General features: G+C 38.4%; 1 protein-coding gene across 1 annotated transcript in view; it reads left to right on the forward strand.

Moving 5' to 3' along the window:
- The window catches only part of LOC132560010 (ranBP-type and C3HC4-type zinc finger-containing protein 1-like), a 94,907-nt gene extending 75,569 nt beyond the window's left edge, over window positions 1-19,338 (forward strand). Inside the window, exons 6-11 of the mRNA XM_060224666.1 lie at window positions 1,338-1,514; window positions 10,604-10,785; window positions 13,527-13,638; window positions 14,954-15,232; window positions 15,640-15,783; window positions 17,690-19,338. Of these exons, the coding sequence (XP_060080649.1) occupies window positions 1,338-1,514; window positions 10,604-10,785; window positions 13,527-13,638; window positions 14,954-15,232; window positions 15,640-15,783; window positions 17,690-17,770 (975 nt within the window). The 3' untranslated portion in view covers window positions 17,771-19,338. The remainder of the gene's footprint in view (window positions 1-1,337; window positions 1,515-10,603; window positions 10,786-13,526; window positions 13,639-14,953; window positions 15,233-15,639; window positions 15,784-17,689) is intronic.
- Window positions 19,339-25,755: the final 6,417 nt, after the last annotated feature.

Raw genomic sequence — 25,755 nt, forward strand, 5'->3', positions numbered from 1 at the left:
ACTTCACAAAAACCCAAGTACTGACATTCCTCAGTCTGAACTTCACAAAACCCAAGTACTGACATTCCTCAGTCTGAACTTCACAAAACCCAAGTACTGACATTCCTCAGTCTGAACTTCACAAAACCCAAGTACTGACATTCCTAAAACTGAACTTCACAAAAACCCAAGTACTGACATTCCTAAGTCTGAACTTCACAAAACCCAAGTACTGACATTCCTAAGTCTGAACTTCACAAAACCCAAGTACTGACATTCCTCAGTCTGAACTTCACAAAAACCCAAGTACTGACATTCCTAAAACTGAACTTCACAAAAACCCAAGTACTGATATTCCTAAAACTGAACTTCACAAAAACCCAAGTACTGACATTCCTCAGTCTGAACTTCACAAAACCCAAGTACTGACATTCCTCAGTCTGAACTTCACAAAACCCAAGTACTGACATTCCTCAGTCTGAACTTCACAAAAACCCAAGTACTGACATTCCTAAGTCTGAACTTCACAAAAACCCAAGTACTGACATTCCTAAAACTGAACTTCACAAAAACCCAAGTACTGACAAACTGAACTTCACAAAAACCCAAGTACTGACATTCCTAAGTCTGAACTTCACAAAACCCAAGTACTGACATTTCTAAAACTGAACTTCACAAAAACCCAAGTACTGACATTCCTCAGTCTGAACTTCACAAAAACCCAAGTACTGACATTCCTAAAACTGAACTTCACAAAACCCAAGTACTGACATTCCTAAAACTGAACTTCACAAAAACCCAAGTACTGACATTCCTAAGTCTGAACTTCACAAAACCCAAGTACTGACATTTCTAAAACTGAACTTCACAAAAACCCAAGTACTGACATTCCTAAGTCTGAACTTCACAAAACCCAAGTACTGACATTCCTAAGTCTGAACTTCACAAAAACCCAAGTACTGACATTCCTCAGTCTGAACTTCACAAAAACCCAAGTGCTGGCCTAAGTCTACATCACACAGAGATGATGGATAAAGTGATTTTGGTATTAATAACTGGATTTCTAATATACTGATCCATATTTTTGGCAATGTTTAGCAAACCAAATAAGATATATATTTGATGTAGGAAATCTAGTTTTAAACACTAATGTATTGGACACCAGTAAAAGAAATAATTTGGCATATCGTAAAATATTGAAAAAAAATCTATTGATGACTAAATACTTCTGAAAAAGTTAAACCATCGAGTCCTTAAAGAAGGAAAATGAAGGCTTTCAAGGACTTCCAAAGGCACTTGTAACATTAAACTTATAACTGTAGTTAGAAATGTTTGCTTACATTTTCTTCTTTTTACAGAAGGTAGGCTGGACATGTGGAGCCTGTACCTTTGTCAATCAGCCGTTACGGCCAGGATGTGAAATCTGTGCTGGTCCTCGACCACCAGATTACAAAGTGCCCCCAAATTATGTGCCAACTGATGATGAAAAGAGAAGATTGCAACAAGAATCGCTGGAAGAAGAAGAGGTAAAAAGGGTAAGTGTTAGTCATTTTGTATGTGACCTGATCCCAGTAAATACCTTGTGTGTGGCCTGATTCCAGTAAATACCTTGTGTGTGGCCTGATTCCAGTAAATACCTTGTGTGTGGCCTGATTCCAGTAAATACCTTGTGTGTGGCCTGATCCCAGTAAATACCTTGTGTGTGGCCTAAGTCGAACTTATTGAACATATGCTATTGATTTGAGGATTATGGGATATTCAAGTAATCAGACATTGGTCATAGACATTCAGATAATACTCATCCATGAAGACCCAAATTTGTAACAAATATCCATTAAGACCGAAATTTATTTGACATGTCCAGATCAAGCAAACATACCATAGAGCAGATTGTATGAAATCATGCCACTGTTAATTCTGGTAATTAAATGATCATGAGTGATCACAACTGTTACAGAATGATGTTGTCAGGTGGTCTTTGTAGACAGGTATTTGTTATATAATGGTGGTCTTTGTAGACAAATATTTGTTATATAGTAGTGGTCTTTGAAGACAGGTATTTGTTATAAAGTGGTGGTCTTTGAGACAGGTATTTGTTATATAGAGGTGGTCTTTGTAAACAGATATTTGTTATATAGTAGTGGTCTTTGTAGACAGGTATTTGTTAAATAGAGGTGGTCTTTGCAGACAGGTATTTGTTATATAGAGGTGGTCTTTGTAGACAGGTATTTGTTATATAGAGGTGGTCTTTGTAGGCAGGTATTTGTTATATAGAGGTGGTCTTTGCAGACAGATATTTGTTATAAAGTGGTGGTCTTTGTAGGCAGGTATTTGTTATATAGAGGTGGTCTTTGCAGACAGATATTTGTTATAAATTGGTGGCCTTTGTAGACAGGTATTTGTTATATAGAGGTGGTCTTTGCAGACAGATATTTGTTATAAATTGGTGGTCTTTGTAGACAAGTATTTGTTATAAATTGGTGGTCTTTGTAGACAGGTATTTTTTATATAGAGGTGGTCTTTGCAGACAGATATTTGTTATAAATTGGTGGTCTTTGTAGACAGGTATTTGTTATAAATTGGTGGTCTTTGTAGACAGGTATTTGTTATAAATTGGTGGTCTTTGTAGACAGGTATTTTTTTATATAGAGGTGGTCTTTGCAGACAGATATATATTATTTAATTATGGTATTTATAGACTTGAGGTTTTTTAATGTAAAACCAATTTTCATGATGTAATACTTACCATAACTTTAGTATGCAAATACAGTACCTACACCCATCTTTGTATCCCAACAATAAAAGATTCAAAAGAAAAACAATCCCGCCCTCCCTACGATCCATGAGCCATCACGGCAGGAACGCAGAGTGATCTCCCTTCCTCTAATAACCTTTATGGCGTAAACCCCACAGAGGGGCAGCCAGGCAGATAAGGAAGAGGGGAGGATAGGGTGGGACTCCATAAAGTTATGGTAAGTATTACATCATGAAAATTGGTTTTACATTAAAAAACCTCAATTTCATTTCAGTAATAATTACCATAACTTTAGTATGCGAATTCGTCTTACCGTAGTGGTGACTAGAAGCCAGGCAGCCCCTTCAGCACAACCAAAGTAGTAGGGAGGGAGAACAGAGTGCTAAAGTGAAGGAAGGGACCTCTCTGTGAAAGAGCAGGTGTACCCACATTCCGCCGTACGGAAAGACATGGCCCGGGGCTAACGAGGAGGCCCAGCCACTGACTATGCCACCACCAAAGGTCCCAATGAATACAGGCCTTCTGAGTGGGAAGCTAGGGATCACAGATAAAAATCTGTTAAGGTATCCCTGCCCTGCCAGAATACTGCAGACATGACCTCCTGAAAGGAGGACTCATTGAGAGAAGGGCCCAGGATGAAGCAAGGGCCCTGACCTCGTGAGACCGCACTTTCGCTCTCGCCCGAGCCAGATCATCAAAATGCTCGTAAGCATACTAAATCACCTGGCAAACCCACCTGGAAACCGACTGGGAGGAGATATCTCGTTGCCCCTGTTTAATGGGCAAAACAGACGGGATCGAGAGCCCCGCCCCCCCCTGGTTTTATCAAGATAAAACCTAAGAGCCCGACAAGGACAAAGCAACCTATCTCGCTCCTCCGAGCTAGTCACAGCCAGGATCCTGATGGGATCGTGCGAGAACCCCGGAACCTGATTCTTCGCTAAAAACAACTCTATTCATAGCAAAGCCTCTGATTAGGGCAGAAAGAGAGGAGGACTAACCGATCTCCTTCCTGCCATAACAAGCAAGAACTCTGGCAATAGCTGTACGATAGCTAGCAATAGTGCCAGATGGCAGATAGCGGTACCTAAACAGAGAGATTGAATTCCGCAATCAAATGCAGAGGCTTGAATGTGTCCTTGCCGACACACCAATCACAGAAGATCATCCAACGTGACTGGTAGACGGCAGTAAGAGGAAGCCCTGATTGATTGTGTGCAATCTGACACCTCTTGAGAAAAGCCTGCCTTGTGCGTGGCTTCCAGAGATAGCCTCAGCGCGTGATGGTGGAGGATCTCTGGTCAAGTGTGTGTCGTTCTGGGCCAAGGCTGGCGAAGGAGATTCGGTCTGGTGGGGAGAGCCAAGGGCTCCTCCACCAGAAACGACAAGAGCTCCTGAAACCAAGTGTCGGCCACAGAGGGGCTCTCAGAAGTAAGGAGCAGTGATGCTCCCAGAACTTCTGTAGAACCCTGCCCACCAGGTTGAAGGGAGGGAATGCATATGCAGAGAAAGGGCGTCCACAGCCCACGCCTTACGGTCTGGGACCGGGGAGACGAAGGTTAGCAGCTGGTTGTTCAGGGAAGTGGCAAACAGGTCTATAATAGGTCTGTCCCACGCCTGACAATTCCCCTTGAAAATCATGGGACACAGCTGCCATTCCGTCAACACCGGCTGGTGGCGCCTGGAGAGTGGCCACCAACACACTCAGCCTGCCAGAAAGATGCTTGTGCTATGGTCAACTGCATGTCCTGGCAGAGAAGATGGATGTGGATGGAGAGGGCACACAGGACATGAGACCTGGTGGCCCCTGTCTCTCCAGATATGCGACAACTGTTGTCGGTAGCCACACTTTGGACTGCAGGATACCCCTAAAGGACTGCAGAGCCAAATGAACAGTCTCATCTCGAGTACACTGATGTGCTCCGAGAGTTGTTCGCCAGACCACTCCCCCAAGCGGCATTGGCCATCGAGGTAAGCTCACATTCCTGTCATGAACGCGTCCATGAACAGGATCATAGAGGGGATAGGCTTGGTGTGTGGAAAACGTTCTCCTGAATGGTCCACCAGCAAGAGAACTCCCTGACCGACTGGGTAAGTGGGATCCAGGCCTCCTGGATGACGGAACCCAGTCAGACAGGAGGAACATCTGGAGAGGTCCGATGTGAATCCTCCCTAGGGGGACCACATATGCCAAGGAGTTAAGATACCCCAGAAAACTGAGGAACCAATGTACCTGGACAAGCGACCAAGTGATGAAAGTCAGAGCCAGAGCCCTGACCTTCTCAAACTTCTCCAGAGGTGGAAGGGCTAAGCCCCGAACCATGTCAAAATGGTTCCCCAGGAAGAAGAAGTCCTAATATGAAGGAACCTCTGACTTCTCTCTGGATGGAATGAAGCCGACTCTGAGCAAGAGTTTCAGGACCAGACGAGTGTCCTTCACTAACGATTCCCACACCAAAAGAGGCATGAGGGAGTCGTCGAAATAGATGTGGACGTCTATTCTGCAGGAGTTAAGGAAACACCAGCAGCAACTTGGTGAACACCAAAGGAGCTGTCGTGAGCCCCAAGGGCATCTCTGCCTTGGCAGCATGGTCCCTACTTCCTCCTGGAGCACCCGTGCCCTTTCTGAATCCCCGGGAGGAGGAAAGAAACAAAAACGGCCAGGAGGCGAGGGACGAATCCTGAAGAAGGGGAATACCTAGACCCTCCCTGACCACCGACAAAAGCCCAAGCGTCCTCTGTAATATCCTGCCACTAGGAAAGGAAAGCAGAGAGACGTCCGCCCACAGGGAGTTCCAGATGGGGCAGATCGAGCCCCTGCCAGACCAGAGAATCATCTGCCCACCCGGAGCCTGAGCCTGCAGGAGAAGGACATGAGCCCGGGAAAGGAGAACCACCGTCCACCCGGCCATACCCTTCGCCTTTCGCGGCCAAGAAGCAGAAATAGTCAGGAACCCTTCTTCTTGCCCCCAGGAGGTTTCTTACCCTTCCTACCCTTCCCCTTGTTGCCGTTGAAGTGAGGTTGGGACTTGGGCTGTGCAGAAAACTGAGCAGCCGAAGACTTCGCCTTCTTCTTAGGAGGCACTGACCCCTGCGAGGCACTGGCCTTCTCAGCCTGAAACCTCTTCACCAGAAGTGCTGAGGCGACCGAGTCCTCCTTCATATCCTTCTGAACCCAAGGAAGAGCTCCCCTGAACAGGGTAGAGCCCTAGAAGGGGGCATTCAACAAGCGGAAACGGTAGGGTTACTGGACTGGGCGGAATTTCAGAACTGAAAACTGCCTAGCCAACACGGCATTGATGAGCAGAGAACCTGCAAGGCTGCCGTGTCCTGTATGTAGCTGTTCTGTCTCGGATAACCGACACTCAGGCAAATCGGATACCCTGTATAGACAAACTGTCAGGAAGTCTATGTATGACAGAACTTGGATGGAGAGGTGCAACATTCTCTCCATCCTGTGGTGCTCTTTGGGATCGAGCACTACCTGGTCCACTGATTTGCCGGGCCAGGCAGCCAGCTGTCTCAACTCCAGCTGTGCTGGTTGAGAGGCCAGCTGCCCATCATGTGTGGCATAGTCGGAAGCTGAAGCCTCCGACAATTCACCAACACTGAGCTGCAGACCGACAAACCCGGGAGCACGGGTAGAGAAGGAGTCCTTCTCTAAAACCGGAGCCCGGGCCGTGGCCAGAACCGAAGACATGATATTGCCTTCTGGCAGAGACCGATCTGAGCGAACGGAAGCCCGAGGAGCCACCAGGGAACCCAGAAGGATGGTGGATTCAGGCGCCGACGATGCTGAGGCGGTGGGCAAACCTCCGCCCTGAGAATCCGGGAGATGTTGGCCCGGAGGACCCGCATCCCAGAAAGCACATGCTGAGCCTCGGCTTCAGCAGTCTCAGGGCCATCTTCCCCTTGTGAACCCTCTTGGCCCAGGAGAAAGATGAATGACATCGTCTTCCTCTGCCGAGCCCGCACCCTCGATGTCCATCTCCTCCTCAATAGAGACCGAAGTCCCCTTGGGAGGAACAGGGGCCGCCAGAGGAGCCATCTCCGCAGAGGGGAACTCCTCTTTATGGCATTTGGACGCAGCGCGACCAACAGCTTTAGCTGTAGGCTTGGGTCGGAGACCCGAAGCCGACCCCTGGGAACAGGAGACCGACGGGTCCGCGCTGGAGGCGGAAGTCCTTAAGGTCTGGCAAACCTTTATAGGACCGGCCAACAAGGCCCCCGAAGTAGCAGAACATTGGGGGGATTCCGCACTGCTATAACATCTCCTAGAGGAGAGACCAACCCCTATGGGTTCCACGAGTGAAGACCCATGGGGTAAAAAAAAAAAAAAAAAAAAACCCAAACCCCTGAGGGAATGGGAACGGTCCAGCGGGCCGGGAGTGACCCCAGAACTGGCCAAGATGGCCTGCCTGAGTCTGGGGCTGGACATCCTGTCCAAAGGACCAGGATGAACCGCCACTCCCACCAGGTGGAAACCCAGACATGTACGGGCTAAGCCCGTAACTGCTGAGTAACTGTTGGTACCCAAAACCATCCGCAGGTTGGCCTGGGCGACCCAGGAATAAGTGCCCGCAGGCACCCCTACTCCCTGAGCCCGGGGGAAAGGGAGACCGGAAACCGGACTCCTGGCCTGAAGCCCCAAACCCTTGGAGGAAAACCCCCTGGGAAACCCTGCACTGGGAAATCTGGATTGGGACGGAAGTCCCAGAGCCAGAAGCCTGTGAGGGTGGGAAAACAGACCCCGCGCTGACACCAGGATTAGTGAACTCAAGTGTCACTAATCCCCGTAGCCACAGACAATCCTGACAAAAAGTCTGTGGCCCCTGAACCTATACCCGAAGGCACAGTTCCGGAGTCAAAGCGGCCCCCACCAACGATGCCACCTGGCGTGCCGAGGTCCCTGAAGGAATCAGAGACCTCGACCGGAAGTCCCTTTCCGACGGTAACACCGCCGCCTATCGAGAGCTACCGGCCAATTCGACCCTTGACTGCGCCGAGTCAGGGTCGGGCTGCCCCCCCCCCCCCTACTCCAGGACGCACCTGGACAGGGGAAGCCACCCCCTGCTGAAGGGCGGAGCTCGGTGGAACGAGAGCACCCCCAGCAGGAACGCTCTGGTTCAGAACTTCAGGAGGGAGGTCTTAAAAAGCTTACTTCCCTTACCGGAAGAAGAGGACGAATCCCTCTTCCGGCGGAAAGTTAGCTGGAAAGGCATGGGAGCCTAAGCAGCAGACTCCATGTGCAAACAAAGTTCACATAGTGAGGTCTGGCTGTAATGTCGGCAAATGGGACAGGTATCATGGGGTTCCCATTATCTATAGAAATAGGAACATCCATGCGCTGACCCCCGACTTAAACCCGGCACCTTTATCCAGCATCGAAACAATAAAAAATTGTAACAATGAAAACAAGGATAAAAAGTTTTCTAACAATCAAAAAACTACGAACGAGATCATAAAACCTACCGTACGCAGCAAGATTGTACTGCAAAAAAAGAAAACGGTCGTACAAAACGGCCGACAAAGCAGCAAGAAAACAATTTCAACTTCACGAAAATCCGAGTGACGAGACAAGTAGTCACGCACTCGAACACGCGGAGGAAAAACACGGCCGGAAACGAAGTTCTCGAACAATCAAAAAAAAAAAAAAAAACTACGAACGAGAGCACAAAGCCTACCGTACGCAGCAAGATTGCACTGCATAAATAAAACGGCCGTACAACACGGCCGACAAAGCAGCAAGAAAACAAATTTTCAACTTCACGCAAATCCGAGCAACGAGACAAGTAGTCACGCACTCGAATACGTGGAGGAAAAAACGGCCGGAAATACGGTCAAAATAAACAAATGACAATACTTAATTTCACAATATAAGTTGGGAGATGGGTTTATAGACTACTAATAGAGTAACAATATACTCAAACAACAATGGCAGTACGAAGAGAAGGAGTAAGAAAAGCACTTAGCTCAGACACCTCCGCACTCGTCGGCAGCCATAAAGGTAAGAGGAAGGGAGATCACTCTGCGTTCCTGCCGTGATGGCTCATGGATCGTAGGGAGGGCGGGATTGTTTTTCTTTTGAATCTTTTATTGTTGGGATACAAAGATGGGTGTAGGTACTGTATTTGCATACTAAAGTTATGGTAATTATTACTGAAATGAAAAGGTATTTTTGATGTGTTTTTAGTGGGGGCTGTAACGAGTACCCAGATCACCTGTTTTGGATTTTGATCCTGACCAGGGTTGGAAAATGTGCACTTAGTTGGCTAATTCAGTATTACCTAGCACGATTGTAAAATTCACTATAAAATGTTTACAAATGAGTCTGTGCTCTTGTAGGCTGTCTGTTGATGAGAGACAATGTTTAATATGCACATAAACATATATATATATCTACTGTATGAATGGCTACTTTGTTGTATTGTCGGTCGACACTTTCTATTGGCCAAGGATTGTGCAACAGCACACAATCTAACCATTGTCAACCAAACAACATGGCTTCCCTGATTGAATCATATGATAATTGAAACTCTACAAAGTCTGAAAACACACTGTAGTAATCATTTTTCCAACATGAAGAATGAAGAATGACGGCTTGATGGTATGTCCATTTTGCACCTGACTAACCCCCAGGAGCTGCGGGACCAAAGGGGGTAAAATTGCATTTCTGAACGTAACCTTGGTAATTTCCCATTGGAAATAACTCTATAAGAATGATCAGTATAGGACGATAGTTCTGATGATATACATGTATTGACACTGACTTTCTGTATTCAGTGCCACAATTTCTGTTTCATGACACTTGGTAACTAACTTTTAAACTATGCTTATCTCAGGTTACCTCTTGCTGGTTTATCAAGATATTTTCTGCAAGTCATATTCTGTATACATCCACAATACATCTGTCATTACTCTGGACGTATTGCTTGTTAGGTGTAACAAAGTCTCAGGGTTACCTATTGCAATCACCTACATCTGGTGTCGTGTGTCTGTAAACTATTCAACCTTGGTTAGAATTGAGAGTGAAGGATGATGGCTTGATGGTATGCCCATACTGATCCTGACCTAGCCCCAGGGGCTAATGGGCTGGGCCAAAAAGGGTCAAGTTGATATATAAGATATGTTAGAATCAAATACATCTTGGATTAATTACCACAATGGGTCTCACATTTCTTCCTGGGGAGAAAGTTTTTTTAACCTTTCCAGTGATTTTCTTAGAAAAATTGCATTTTTGAGCATAATGTTGGTTATTTCCCACTGAAAATAACTTTGTAAGAATTATCAGTATAGGATGACAGTTTTGATGGTATGCATGTATTGACACTGACTTACTATATTCAGTGTCACAATTTCTGTTTAAAACACTTGATAACTGCCCTATAACCTTTGTATTCAATATTGCTTATCTCAGGTAACCATCAATACCCATAAGACTCTTGCACTGTAAATGTAAATATTTCAGTTGCACTTTTCATGCAGAAAGTATTATGCTGAAACATGATTGTGCAAATAGCATTTTTGTTGTTAGTTTATATAGCATTAATTGTGAATGCACTAATTCATTCTTGTGCTACAATTTGCCAGAAAGTGGTCTGAAATTTGATTGTGCCAGTAGATATCAGTTCTTTTATAGTAACATTTGCTATGATTTCTTATAACTCTTTACACCCAATATGTCTGATGTTGGCAAGGAGTTTGCCAGTTGCTTTGTCTTTTTCATCCATCAATAGTAGTTCTGATCATGAGTTCCAAGATTAACAATCTCAACAAGCATAAACCTGATACTGTACATGCATACTTCTGAATTTGAATTACAATCTCCGGTAACGGTATGATTTACGATTACATTTTTATTTGTTGCAGTATGAGAACAAACGTCGTGAGAAACAGTTGGTGCGACGACAGGAGAACTTTGAGCGCCTCCTGGCAGTCGAAGAGCAGCACCTAGTAGGCAACACTGAGGAGATTGACTGTCCTATCTGTTTTGATACAATACAACCAGGCGAAGGTGTAGTTTTACGAGAATGTCTTCACTCGTTTTGCAGGTTAGCAAGTTCAAATTCAAGTTCATTCAAATTTATGCGATACATATGTAGTTTCATAGCATCAAGTTCTACACCTGAATAGGTTTGCTGTGGAGCTTTTTTTTAATCTTTTGTCATATGGTAAAGTATTTAAAAACAGATGTACATAGAAATTCTTCATTACAATACAAAAGAGTCTTTTTTTTCTTCTGGAAATGTGAAGGTCATTGAACCTAAACATTCTTTTCATTTCAGTAATAATTACTATAACTTTAGTATGCAAATACAGCACCTACACCCATCTTTTTACATCCTCAGTTTATCAGAGATTTAAATTTAATGGTAATATATTACAAGAAATTCATGGAAGAATTCATAGAAAAGAAATTTTATGACAGGAAAAGGCTAGTATTTCCCAAGTAGAATATTTGCCCTCCAGATATAAACAAATTCTCCATCAAAATATACACAAAACATACAAAACTATCCAAGAAAAAGAAAAAAATTACCCAAAATAGAATTACTTGATTTTTACTTCACATATTTTCAAATCATGCCATCAGGAAAAAGAGACATCTAACCTCAACATTGTCATATTGTATTCATTTAATCTTCATATATTATATATATCTTTTTCCTTATCCCCCATTTGAATTTTTACAAAACAGGCTGTCTGAATTTTGGTTTGTTGAAATTTCCCTTACACAGTATTCTCCAAATTCTGCATTAACCCATGTAAGTAAGTTATGATACTAATGAACAAAATTGCTACATAATTGCTTGGTTGAGATTGCTTTTCAGGTTGAGAGGCGATTGATGCATCTCAAAGGTTGAAACAATACTTTTCTCATCAGTCTGAGTTTTTTTTAGGTCACCTGAGTCAAAGTCTCATGATGACCTATTGCAATCACCTTCATCCAGCGTCGTGCTTATCTGCTTTCAATGAAATTTTGCAGAAACATAATCCCTTGCTTAAAATGAACCAAAATTATGAATTATACAGTCCCTTACCCACAGGGGCCTGAGGGGCGGGACCAAAAGGGGTCAAATTGACTCAGTTTCAAAAATCTTCTTCTCAAAACCCAGATATGGTAGAATCCATTGGAAATATTTCAAACTTGACTAGAATAGAGAGTGAAGGATGATGGCTTGATGGTATGCCCATACTGATCCTTACTGACCCCCTAAATGGCAGGGCCAAAAGGGGTCAAGTTGACTTAAATTTCAAAAATCTTCCTCTCAACACTGAAATATGTTAAAATACAAATACTCTTCATGAATGGAAAAAAATTGTGAATTTAATTGACCTAGGGTCTTACATATCTCTGTAAGGAGGGGGTAAAGTTTACTATAGTTCATATTGGAAAAATAAATTTTTGAGCATAATTTGTCATTCGAAATATTTCAAACTTAGTTAAAATTGTGAGTGAAGGACTGATGACTTGATGGTATGCCCACATTGATCCAGATGATCCCAGGGGCTGATGGACGGGGCCAAAAGGGGTCTGATTTACTTAAATTTGAAAATCTTCTCAACACCCAGGTATGGTAGTATCAAATGCTCTGTATGAATGGAACCATCTGAAGGTGGTTTAATTACCAAAATGAGTCTCACATCATTTCCTGGGGAGGAATGTTTTATTAGACTTTACAGTAATGTTCAGAGAAAAATTGCATTTTTGAGCATAATGTTGGTTATTTCTATTTTTCATTGGAAATAACTTTGTAAGAATAATTAGTATAGGACGAAAGTTTTGATGTTCTGCATGTATTGACACTGGCTTACTATAGTCAATGTCACAATTTCTGGTTCATGACACTTGATAACAACCTTTAACATTTATGTTCAAATACTGCCTTTTTGTGTTTTTTTGACACTTTCATAATACCATATGAAAGAGTTGTACTATATTTTACCTGTATAATGCAATAAAGAAAAGAAACATCAAACATTATGAATGAATATCTCCGTGTGGCAGGTTTCCAGTAAAATTATGTTCCGTGGTAGAGTAATTCTACACAAAGATAATTCAAAGTTGTCTTTTCAAGTGTAATATAAGAAATCTGGAAACTTGGAAATATTGGATAAGGATCAAATTTCCTCACCACTGAGATTTTCACAGTGATAAAAAAAGACTAGTCATTGAAGAGTTATATTTGGCAAGCAACATGCTTTATTGAAGGACTGGTCTGTTTTTAAAGCCCTTCATTGTTAAGTTTTAAATTCTAATGAAACACTTAAGATTCACATATCTTGATGAACATATTGCACTTCAGACTGAAGATACAAGGTCAGGGGGTGGGCTTAATGCAGGATAAATTGTTACTGTAGCATTTATACCATTTCTATTGAATCAGTACTTTGTTTTGGTGGGCTTATTACCAGGCATGGGCTTATTGCCAGATATTAGAATTATTGTTCAAGAATATACATGGTTTGCATAGGACTATTGTAAGATAATGTTGAGGGGTTCAGATGATGATTGAGATTGTGAAACAATGTATGATTTTATGGATAACAAATAATCACATCATCAGCCTGTTATCCAGTAAATAAGCCCATATAATATTTTTGTGTATATGTCACTTACGAAATATACCCTAGAGCATTTTTCATTTGCTGCACTAGTCCGAAATCGTCCTATCATATAGACAATGACATGAATAGAATGATATACACAGTAATAAAGTATGAACATTTGGCATGAAAGCACGAGGGAAAATTCAATATAATATAATGTTGCTTATTTTTCCTTTACTAGAGACTGTCTCCAGGCCGCAGTCCAGCACAATGAAGAGCCTGTCGTCAGATGTCCCTTCATGGATTCAGAAACCGTCTGTAATGCACCACTCCAACAGCGGGAAATCAAAGCGGTGAGGGATTGTCTTATCATAACTTTTAATCTAATCTTCAAGTCTTAACTCAAAGCAAACAGAGAACATTTCAGAACAAGTCTTTTTGTCTGTTTTACCCTTAAAACAGCTGTATGATAGAGTTTGATGTAAAAGTAGAAATATTTGTGTTTACGCATGTATTTAAGGGTGAGTGCCAAATGGAAAGTCATATACATTATTAGAGTATAATAACCCTGAACAAATGCTTTCCTATATATATACAGTATATCAATCATCGCTAAAGTTCAACTGGTTAATGTGTGTGGCGGTTTTTATAACTAGCCCTCCACCTCTGAGTCATGGATTCAAGGATTATGTGGGACAGTTTATGAACAAATTACACAGAGGCACATTGCAAGGAATCTTGATAGTTTATTACATTATAATGATATGGGCTAAGGGGCTATATAACAGCTGTAGTGCTTGCCAAAACTTCAGTATTACCTAGCCAACAAGTAAATGCTTAAATAGGTTTTATTTTTGACTTATAAGGTTTAGGTGCTTCGTATTTCATCTTCATCTATGTCTAGACTTCAGTCTAAATGATATATATGTATATGGTTTCAATACAAATAGAAGTACACTGTATGTAGATGTTTACTTGAGTGTTATGTTAATTTTGGTGTTAACTTTGATGTTTTCAATGAAGACCGTAATTTTAACTCTAATTTTAGCATGTAGATTTTAACATCTGCCTTTACTGATATAACAGTTTTGTAGGCAAATAAAGTGATGAACATGATGCTGTAACAAAATACTGTTGAAAGGATCTGTGTAAGTGTTGTTGTACATTGTATAAAAATGACACCTTGTTATCTCAAAGCCACGAAAAGCCGACAAAATACCCAGCGAGGATCAGTCATTAACAACCTTATCTGACACGAGATCAGGGTTATTTGATGATATGCCAACACAGAAATTTCACAGCCAATGAACTTTGAGATGTATCTCTTACAAACCCAAGGGCCCATTGATAAACACTAAAAACTCTGCCCCTTACAGTCAGTAAATAGGCTTATTGCAGAACAATAAATGTTTCTCCTTGGTAGTTTTACAACTTATTGGCTTATTACAAAGTATGTTCTTGTTGTAGAACAATGGGTGGGCTTATTGCTAAGCATAGTTTTGTTTCAGAGCAATGGGTGGGCTTATTGCTAAGCATAGTTTTGTTTCAGAGCAATGGGTGGGCTTATTGCTAAGCATGTTTTTGTTTCAGAGCAATGGGTGGGCTTATTTGCAGGTATGGGCTTATTGCCAGTTAGAAACTTAATGTTGTATTGTGTGTCTGTTTTAGTTGGTGCCAGTTGAATTGTTTGAGAAGTACCTTCAGCGGAGCTTGAGTACAGCGGAAAGTCAGGAGAGAAATAGCTTCCACTGCAAATCACCTGACTGTCCGGGATGGTGTATCTACGAAGACATGGTCAACTTTTTCCAGTGTCCCGTCTGTAAACACGAAAACTGCCTCACTTGTAAAGCCATCCACACGGGACTGAACTGTAAACAATACCAGGACGACCTGGTGATCCGTGCCAAGAATGACGAAGATGCAAGAAACACACAACAGATGTTAGAGGTAGGATCCCAGTCCTGAAGGTTCTCTTTGACTACTTTCAGCAAATGTAGTCACAAATTAAAGCTTAAACAAATTTTTAAAAAAACACTATGGTAAAATATTTACTTCAAAGGGGATTATATTTTCAAAAACTTCTGAATTTTCTTTTATTTTTTAAAATCGCAAAAAAATGAACTATCAAGGAATACTGTGACCGTGAGCTTGTTTCTTGTCTTCTGTTAAGAATTCATCAGTTTTTGGTAAAATTGCAAAAATTTGATCAACAGAAACAAAGGCAGATTTTTATTTATTTCTTTTTAAAGGTATATTTTTATCTTTACCGCAAGATGAACAGAAAGTCAGTTAAACGCTCATTTACAGTGATGAAATAGGTGAAAATTGTCATATATGATAATGTATTTTTACAGAACTTGGTGAAATCTGGCGATGCCATGTACTGTCCAGGTTGTAAAGTTATTGTTCAGAAGAAGGACGGATGTGACTGGGTCCGATGTTCCATCTGTAAACTTGAGATATGCTGGGTCACAAAAGGGCCAAGATGGGGACCTTTGGTAAGAATTCAAGATAATTTGAGTCACACAAGGGGACCAGGATGGGGATTTTTGGTGAAAATTAGAGATACTTTGAGTCACACAGGGGGCCAGGATGTGGACCTTTGGTAAAAAGTAGAGATATTTTGAGTCAGAGATTGGGCCAGGATTGGAACCTTTGGTAAAAATTTTTAAATATTTTGAGTTACACAGAGGGCCAGGATGGGGACCTTTGGTGAGAATTTGAGATATTCTAGGTCACAAAGGGGCAGCAGAGATGGGGACCTTTGTAAAGAATAAGACATGAGCAATATAGCAAAGGGGCGAAGTTGAGGACCTTTGGTAAAAATTTGAGATATGTTGGGTCAATAATGGATCAAAATGTGACTGTTAGTGAATATTTGTAGATGTCTAAGTTAAGCCGCAGACAAGTTGATATGCGACGTTCAGAAAATCAAGGGGCAAAGGGGAGATGGAACCTTAATAAATGCTGTATTTAATCATAATTTAATAAGCCTATGCCTTATAATAAGCCCAACCATATCTATTGCTGTTCTGTAAAAAGATATTTTATATATTAAGTTTTAGACGATTGCAATATTTTGATCATCTTTTGTCCAGCGTCGTAAATGTCATAAACTATTTACATTTTCGACTTCTTCTCAATAACCAAAAGGCCCATGGTTGTGGTGTTGGGTGAGTAGCATGCTGCAATGAAGGGCTATTAAGTTTGTTAAAATGAATGACCTTGACATATTTTCAAGGTCACAGAGGTCATATCTGTTAAAATTTTTGAAAACTTCTTCTCAATAACAAAATGGTCCAGGTTCATGATATTAGGCCAGTGTCATGCTGTGATGAAAGACTACCAAGTTTGTTCAAAGAAATGACCTTTATCTTTATCCAAGGTCACAGGGGTATAATGATCCCTTTTGTCTGGCGTCATGTTTTGTTAACTCTTAACATTTTGGACTTCTGGAAAACTCCTGAACACATTTCAATGAAATTTTATGAATTATATAGTCCCCAACCCCAGGGGCCTGAGAGCGGGACCAAAAGGTGTCAAATTGGTTGAAACTTCAAAAATCTTCTTCTCAAATCTGAGGTATGATATAAACAAATACTCATCACATATGGAAAGACCTTCAGATGCTTTATCAAAATTGTAGCTTTCATGACCCCAGGTTCTCACATTTTCCCCTATTCTTTATATTTTAAAATCATATTTTTTTAACATTATTTATTTATTTTCTATTGGAAATAGATCAAACTTGGTCAGAATTATTAGAAGGAGCTGACAGTTTGATGAGATGCACATATTGACCTCAGCTGCCCCCAGGAGCTGATTGGCAGGGTCAAGTGGGACAAATTGTCTGAAATTTCAAAAATCCTCTCCTTAATATTCAGATAAAGTAGAATCAAATACTCTTCATGAATGGAATTGTCTTATTGAGCTTTACCAAAATTGTAAATTTCATGACTCAAGGGTTTCGCAATTTCTCCCTGGAGAGGGAGTAAAATTTCATGTATTTTGTATAAGAAAATCACATTTTGAGCGTAAGTTGTTTATTTTCTTTCAGAAATACTTCAAACATGGTTAGAATTATTAGCATAAGATGACAGTTTGATGAGATGCACATATTGACCTCGGCTGACCGCTACGGACTGATATATGGGCCAAAAATCGGTCAATTTGACTGAAATTTTAAAGATGTTCTACTATCCATGGATGGAAGATTTTATATAGGAAAATTAAATATCTGAGTGCCATTTTATTTTAATTCAAACTTGGTTAAAAGCCTTAGCAAAGGACAGCAATTGTGCACAATTTACATTTGCATTATGTGTACAATATAGTTAAAGTTTTATTACTTTTTTTAACAAAATCATTTCTATGATTTGTTACATGAAGCATTATGTTTTATAGGGCACTGGAGACATAAGTGGTGGATGTGGATGTCGTGTTGGTGGACGTCGATGTCATCCACAGTGTAATAATTGTCATTGAACACAGTGATGGACATGGATGTCGTGTTGGTGGATGGACATGGATGTCGTGTTGGTGGATGGACATGGATATCCTGTTGGTGGATGGACATGGATGTCGTGTTGGTGGATAGACATGGATGTCGTGTTGGTGGATGGACATGGATGTCGTGTTGGTGGATGGACATGGATGTTGTTCTGGTTGATGGACATGGATGTCGTGTTGATGGATGGACATGGATGTTGTGTTGGTAGATGGACATGGATGTTGTGTTGGTGGATGGACATTGATGTCGTGATGGTGGATGGACAAGGATGTCGTGTTTTTGGATGGACATGGATGTCCTGTTGGCGGATGGACAAGGATGTCCTGATGGTAGATGGTAGATGTCTTCTATCCAGTATGGTTTAATGCTGGTATATATACCATCAATGACCTAATTAAAAATTCTGATCATTTGACATTTTTCTCCTTTGATGAGTTTCTTCATAAATTTTTAATCAATACCAACTATTTACAGTATTATGGCTTGATTACAGCCGTCAAGTGTTTCTTGAGAAAACATGACTTCCATCCATTAGGACTATTTCAGCCTTTTATACCACTTCTATGGGAAATTTTTTATAAAAGTCAAAAAGGTGCCAAAGACTTCTACAATGCTGTTATTAAACCAGCACCAACCCCTACTGGTATTCGAAAATGGAATGATGAGTTTGACTTTGATGATCAGAAGTGGAAAAATATATTAATAATTCCGTTTACTATTACAAAAAGTTCTAAGCTACAGTGGTTTCAAGTAAGGATTATACATCACATTCTGGTTACGAACTCCTTTCTTTTCAATATTAATTTAATTCCTAGCCCTTTATGTACACTATGTAATATGGAAAGAGAAACAATCGTTCACTGTCTATGGGAGTGTATAGAGGTACAGACTCTATTGGAGAGATTTGAGTCTCTTCTTGATATTCTTCTGATTCCTTTCTGGATAAACAAAGAAACATATTTATTTGGAATTATCCATCCTAATGCTAACACTGTAGATAACGAAATCTTAATTCTCATTAAACACTATGTTTATATGTCAAGATGTCTACAAAAATCTCTTAATTTAAATGCTCTTATAAATAAGATTAAGGATCATTTCCATGTTCAAAAGTACAACATTTCCAGCAAAAACACTATTATGAAAACAAATTTTGAGAATAATTGGAAAAAATGGATGCTCATTTTGGAACTATAGTATGTATGCTAACAAGTCTGTTCCCAATGGCCATGGTCTTGACTTTACCAAACTGACTTTAAATTTATTGAATTTCCACAAAATTAGTGCTATTTTTATTTAATAATGATTATTACCCTCCCATTTCTCTCTCTCTTTCCCTCTCTCTCTCTCTCTCTCTCTCTCTCCCTCTCTTTCCCTCTTTCGCTCTCTCTTACTCCTCTCTCCCTCTCTCTTTTTTTTGTTTAGGATGTATAATGTTTTTTTTATATATATATATATATAAATATATTCATGAGTGAGTATGTGAGAAAATATCTTTGATAAGTGTAAGTGATATGATATTTTGTGTGTGTGTGTGTGTGTGTGTGTGTGTGTGTGTGTGTGTGTGTGTGGGTGGGTGGGTGATGGTGTGTGTGTGTGTGTGTGTGTGTGTGAGTATTTTGTTAAGTACATGTAAGTTTGCTATGTGAGTGTAAGTGGATGTGAATGTTGATGAGTGAGTTTGTGTGCAGTAAGTAGTAGATACATGTGCATGATGATAAAGATGATGAGTGTGTGTGTATGTTTTTGTGTGGTTTCTCTTATATATTGTGTATTGTGTAATATGTAAAAACTTGTCAAAAAATAAAAGAATTACAAAAAAAAAAAAAAAGAGAGAAGTACTTGTGAGATCATTCTCAAGTTTTGTTAACTCACCATCATCAGATGGTAGACTATTCAAATTGCTCTTCGTCCGTGGTCCGTTCATCCATCCTCCATCCGTCTGTTAACAATATTTGTTATGACTATTTTTTGAGAAGTACTGGATGGATCTTAAAACTGCATATGCAGGTTCCCATTTGTCTCAGCTGTGCCAGTTTGATTTTAAGACTGATCGAAAGAACAAAATGGCTGACATCTTGGATTTTTTCAATGAAGTTTGTTGTAGCTGTTTCTTGAAATAAAAGAGATGGATCTCTCTCAAATTTTATTTGTAGGTTCAACTTGGTCTCTTGTTATGCCCATGGAATTTTAGAACTGATCAGAAAAACGAGTGGCCATCTTGGATTTTGAATTTGAAAGTTTGTTATCGCTATTTCTTAAGAAGAACTGGGTGGATCTCCCTCAGATTTCATACGTATGTTCCCCTTTGTCCTAAGTTGTGCCCATTTGGGTCTGATCAGAAAAACAAGATGGCCAACAAATGGCCATCTTGGATTTTGACTTTGCAAATTTTGTTATCGCTATTTCTTGAGAAATACAGGATAGATCTTACTTTAATTTCATATGTAGGTTTCCCTTGGTCCCTAGTCGTGACCATTTGATTTTGGGTCTGATTAGAAAAGCAAACTGGCTGACAGACGGCCAACTTGGATTTTGACTTTGCAGAAAACATTGAGAAAATTCCAACATGGCAACACAATCACAATTCAAATTCAAATTCCATTCAATCAATCTGAGGCAATATTGTATGTTTCCTATTTTTGGACACTTTGGAAAAATCTTAATAGAAAAAAAAGCAGCAAATAAGAGGAAAGAAAAGAAAAACAAGAAAAAATATTTGTCTTATATATGACAAACAAATTTATTATGGTTGTTGCTAAAATCCCTCTTGCATCTCTTGCTATTTATCTACAACATTTTTATTTCTTTCTGAATATACAGATGGACACATTAAAGTATTGCTATGATGGTATAAGACTTTTAGAATCTGATGAATTTGTAACAGTAAATTCAGGAATACACTTCCCTTATACAATTATCAAAATAAACCTTACATCAGAATGTACATGTACAACAAATGTATTCTATAATAAATAAACCTTACATCAGACGGGTGTACATGTACAACAAATGTATTCTATAATAAACAAACCTTACATCAGACGGGTGTACATGTACAACAAATGTATTCTATAATAAACAAACCTTACATCAGACGGGTGTACATGTACAACAAATGTATTCTATAATAAACAAACCTTACATCAGACCGGTGTACATGTACAACAAATGTATTCTATAATAAACAAACCTTACATCAGACGGATGTACATGTACAACAAATGTATTCTATAATAAACAAACATTACATCAGACCAGTGTACAACAAATGTATTCTATAATAAACAAACCTTACATCAGACGGGTGTACATGTACAACAAATGTATTCTATAATAAACAAACCTTACATCAGACCGGTGTACAACAAATGTATTCTATAATAAACAAACCTTACATCAGACGGGTGTACATGTACAACAAATGTATTCTATAATAAACAAACCTTACATCAGACGGGTGTACAACAAATGTACAACAAATGTATGTACAACAAATGTATAATAAACAAACCTTACATCAGAATGTACATGTACAACAAATGTATTCTATAATAAACAAACCTTATGTACAACAAATGTATTCTATAATAAACAAACCTTACATCAGACCAGTGTACAACAAATGTATTCTATAATAAACAAACCTTACATCAGACCAGTGTACAACAAATGTATTCTATAATAAACAAACCTTACATCAGACGGGTGTACATGTACAACAAATGTATTCTATAATAAACAAACCTTACATCAGACCGGTGTACAACAAATGTATTCTATAATAAACAAACCTTACATCAGACGGGTGTACATGTACAACAAATGTATTCTATAATAAACAAACCTTACATCAGACGGGTGTACAACAAATGTATTCTATAATAAACAAACCTTACATCAAACCGGTGTACATGTACAACAAATGTATTCTATAATAAACAAACCTTACATCAGACCGGTGTACAACAAATGTATTCTATAATAAACAAACCTTGCATCAGACCAGTGTACAACAAATGTATTCTATAATAAACAAACCTTACATCAGACGGGTGTACATGTACAACAAATGTATTCTATAATAAACAAACCTTACATCAGACCAGTGTACAACAAATGTATTCTATAATAAACAAACCTTACATCAGAATGTACATGTACAACAAATGTATTCTATAATAAACAAACCTTACATCAGAATGTACATGTACAACAAATGTATTCTATAATAAACAAACCTTACATCAGAATGTACATGTACAACAAATGTATTCTATAATAAACAAACCTTACATCAGAATGTACATGTACAACAAATGTATTCTATAATAAACAAACCTTACATCAGAATGTACATGTACAACAAATGTATTCTATAATAAACAAACCTTACATCAGAATGTACATGTACAACAAATGTATTCTATAATAAACAAACCTGACATCAGACCAGTGTACATGTACAACAAATGTATTCTATAATAAACAAACCTTACATCAGACCAGTGTACAACAAATGTATTCTATAATAAACAAACCTTACATCAGACCAGTGTACATGTACAACAAATGTATTCTATAATAAACAAACCTTACATCAGACCGGTGTACAACAAATGTATTCTATAATAAACAAACCTTACATCAGACCAGTGTACAACAAATGTATTCTATAATAAACAAACCTTACATCAGACCAGTGTACAACAAATGTATTCTATAATAAACAAACCTTACATCAGACCAGTGTACAACAAATGTATTCTATAATAAACAAACCTTACATCAGATGGGTGTACATGTACAACAAATGTATTCTATAATAAACAAACCTTACATCAGACGGGTGTACAACAAATGTATTCTATAATAAACAAACCTTACATCAGAATGTACATGTACAACAAATGTATTCTATAATAAACAAACCTTACATCAGACCAGTGTACAACAAATGTATTCTATAATAAACAAACCTTACATCAGACGGGTGTACATGTACAACAAATGTATTCTATAATAAACAAACCTTACATCAGACCGGTGTACAACAAATGTATTCTATAATAAACAAACCTTACATCAGACGGGTGTACATGTACAACAAATGTATTCTATAATAAACAAACCTTACATCAAACCGGTGTACATGTACAACAAATGTATTCTATAATAAACAAACCTTACATCAGACCGGTGTACAACAAATGTATTCTATAATAAACAAACCTTGCATCAGACCAGTGTACAACAAATGTATTCTATAATAAACAAACCTTACATCAGACGGGTGTACATGTACAACAAATGTATTCTATAATAAACAAACCTTACATCAGACCAGTGTACAACAAATGTATTCTATAATAAACAAACCTTACATCAGAATGTACATGTACAACAAATGTATTCTATAATAAACAAACCTTACATCAGAATGTACATGTACAACAAATGTATTCTATAATAAACAAACCTTACATCAGAATGTACATGTACAACAAATGTATTCTATAATAAACAAACCTTACATCAGAATGTACATGTACAACAAATGTATTCTATAATAAACAAACCTTACATCAGAATGTACATGTACAACAAATGTATTCTATAATAAACAAACCTGACATCAGACCAGTGTACATGTACAACAAATGTATTCTATAATAAACAAACCTTACATCAGACCAGTGTACAACAAATGTATTCTATAATAAACAAACCTTACATCAGACGGGTGTCAACAAATGTATTCTATAATAAACAAACCTTACATCAGACCAGTGTACAACAAATGTATTCTATAATAAACAAACCTTACATCAGACCGGTGTACAACAAATGTATTCTATAATAAACAAACCTTGCATCAGACCAGTGTACAACAAATGTATTCTATAATAAACAAACCTTACATCAGACGGGTGTACATGTACAACAAATGTATTCTATAATAAACAAACCTTACATCAGACCAGTGTACAACAAATGTATTCTATAATAAACAAACCTTACATCAGAATGTACATGTACAACAAATGTATTCTATAATAAACAAACCTTACATCAGAATGTACATGTACAACAAATGTATTCTATAATAAACAAACCTTACATCAGAATGTACATGTACAACAAATGTATTCTATAATAAACAAACCTTACATCAGAATGTACATGTACAACAAATGTATTCTATAATAAACAAACCTTACATCAGACCAGTGTACAACAAATGTATTCTATAATAAACAAACCTTACATCAGACCAGTGTACAACAAATGTATTCTATAATAAACAAACCTTACATCAGACCAGTGTACAACAAATGTATTCTATAATAAACAAACCTTACATCAGACCAGTGTACAACAAATGTATTCTATAATAAACAAACCTTACATCAGACCAGTGTACAACAAATGTATTCTATAATAAACAAACCTTACATCAGACCAATGTACATGTACAACAAATGTATTCTATAATAAACAAACCTTACATCAGACGGGTGTACATGTACAACAAATGTATTCTATAATAAACAAACCTTACATCAGACCAGTGTACAACAAATGTATTCTATAATAAACAAACCTGACATCAGACCAGTGTACAACAAATGTATTCTATAATAAACAAACCTGACATCAGACCAGTGTACAACAAATGTATTCTATAATAAACAAACCTTACATCAGACCAGTGTACAACAAATGTATTCTATAATAAACAAACCTTACATCAGACGGGTGTACATGTACAACAAATGTATTCTATAATAAACAAACCTTACATCAGACCGGTGTACAACAAATGTATTCTATAATAAACAAACCTTACATCAGACCAATGTACATGTACAACAAATGTATTCTATAATAAACAAACCTTACATCAGACCAGTGTACATGTACAAGAAATGTATTCTATAATAAACAAACCTTACATCAGACCGGTGTACATGTACAACAAATGTATTCTATAATAAACAAACCTTACATCAGACCAGTGTACAACAAATGTATTCTATAATAAACAAACCTTACATCAGACGGGTGTACAACAAATGTATTCTATAATAAACAAACCTTACATCAGACCGGTGTACATGTACAACAAATGTATTCTATAATAAACAAACCTTACATCAGACTAGTGTACAACAAATGTATTCTATAATAAACAAACCTTACATCAGACCAGTGTACAACAAATGTATTCTATAATAAACAAACCTTACATCAGACCAGTGTACGACAAATGTATTCTATAATAAACAAACCTTACATCAGACCAGTGTACAACAAATGTATTCTATAATAAACAAACCTTACATCAGACCAGTGTACAACAAATGTATTCTATAATAAACAAACCTTACATCAGACCAGTGTACAACAAATGTATTCTATAATAAACAAACCTTACATCAGACGGGTGTACATGTACAACAAATGTATTCTATAATAAACAAACCTTACATCAGACCGGTGTACAACAAATGTATTCTATAATAAACAAACCTTACATCAGACCAGTGTACAACAAATGTATTCTATAATAAACAAACCTTACATCAGACGGGTGTACATGTACAACAAATGTATTCTATAATAAACAAACCTTACATCAGACCAGTGTACAACAAATGTATTCTATAATAAACAAACCTTACATCAGACCGGTGTACAACAAATGTATTCTATAATAAACAAACCTTACATCAGAATGTACATGTACAACAAATGTATTCTATAATAAACAAACCTTACATCAGACCGGTGTACAACAAATGTATTCTATAATAAACAAACCTTACATCAGACCGGTGTACAACAAATGTATTCTATAATAAACAAACCTTACATCAGACGGTGTACAACAAATGTATTCTATAATAAACAAACCTTACATCAGACCGGTGTACATGTACAACAAATGTATTCTATA

The sequence above is a fragment of the Ylistrum balloti genome, unplaced genomic scaffold, assembly GCF_031769215.1.
Source record: "Ylistrum balloti isolate Yb309-2 unplaced genomic scaffold, AGI_CSIRO_Ybal_v1 Utg371002, whole genome shotgun sequence".
NCBI classification, from domain to species: Eukaryota; Metazoa; Mollusca; class Bivalvia; order Pectinida; family Pectinidae; genus Ylistrum; species Ylistrum balloti.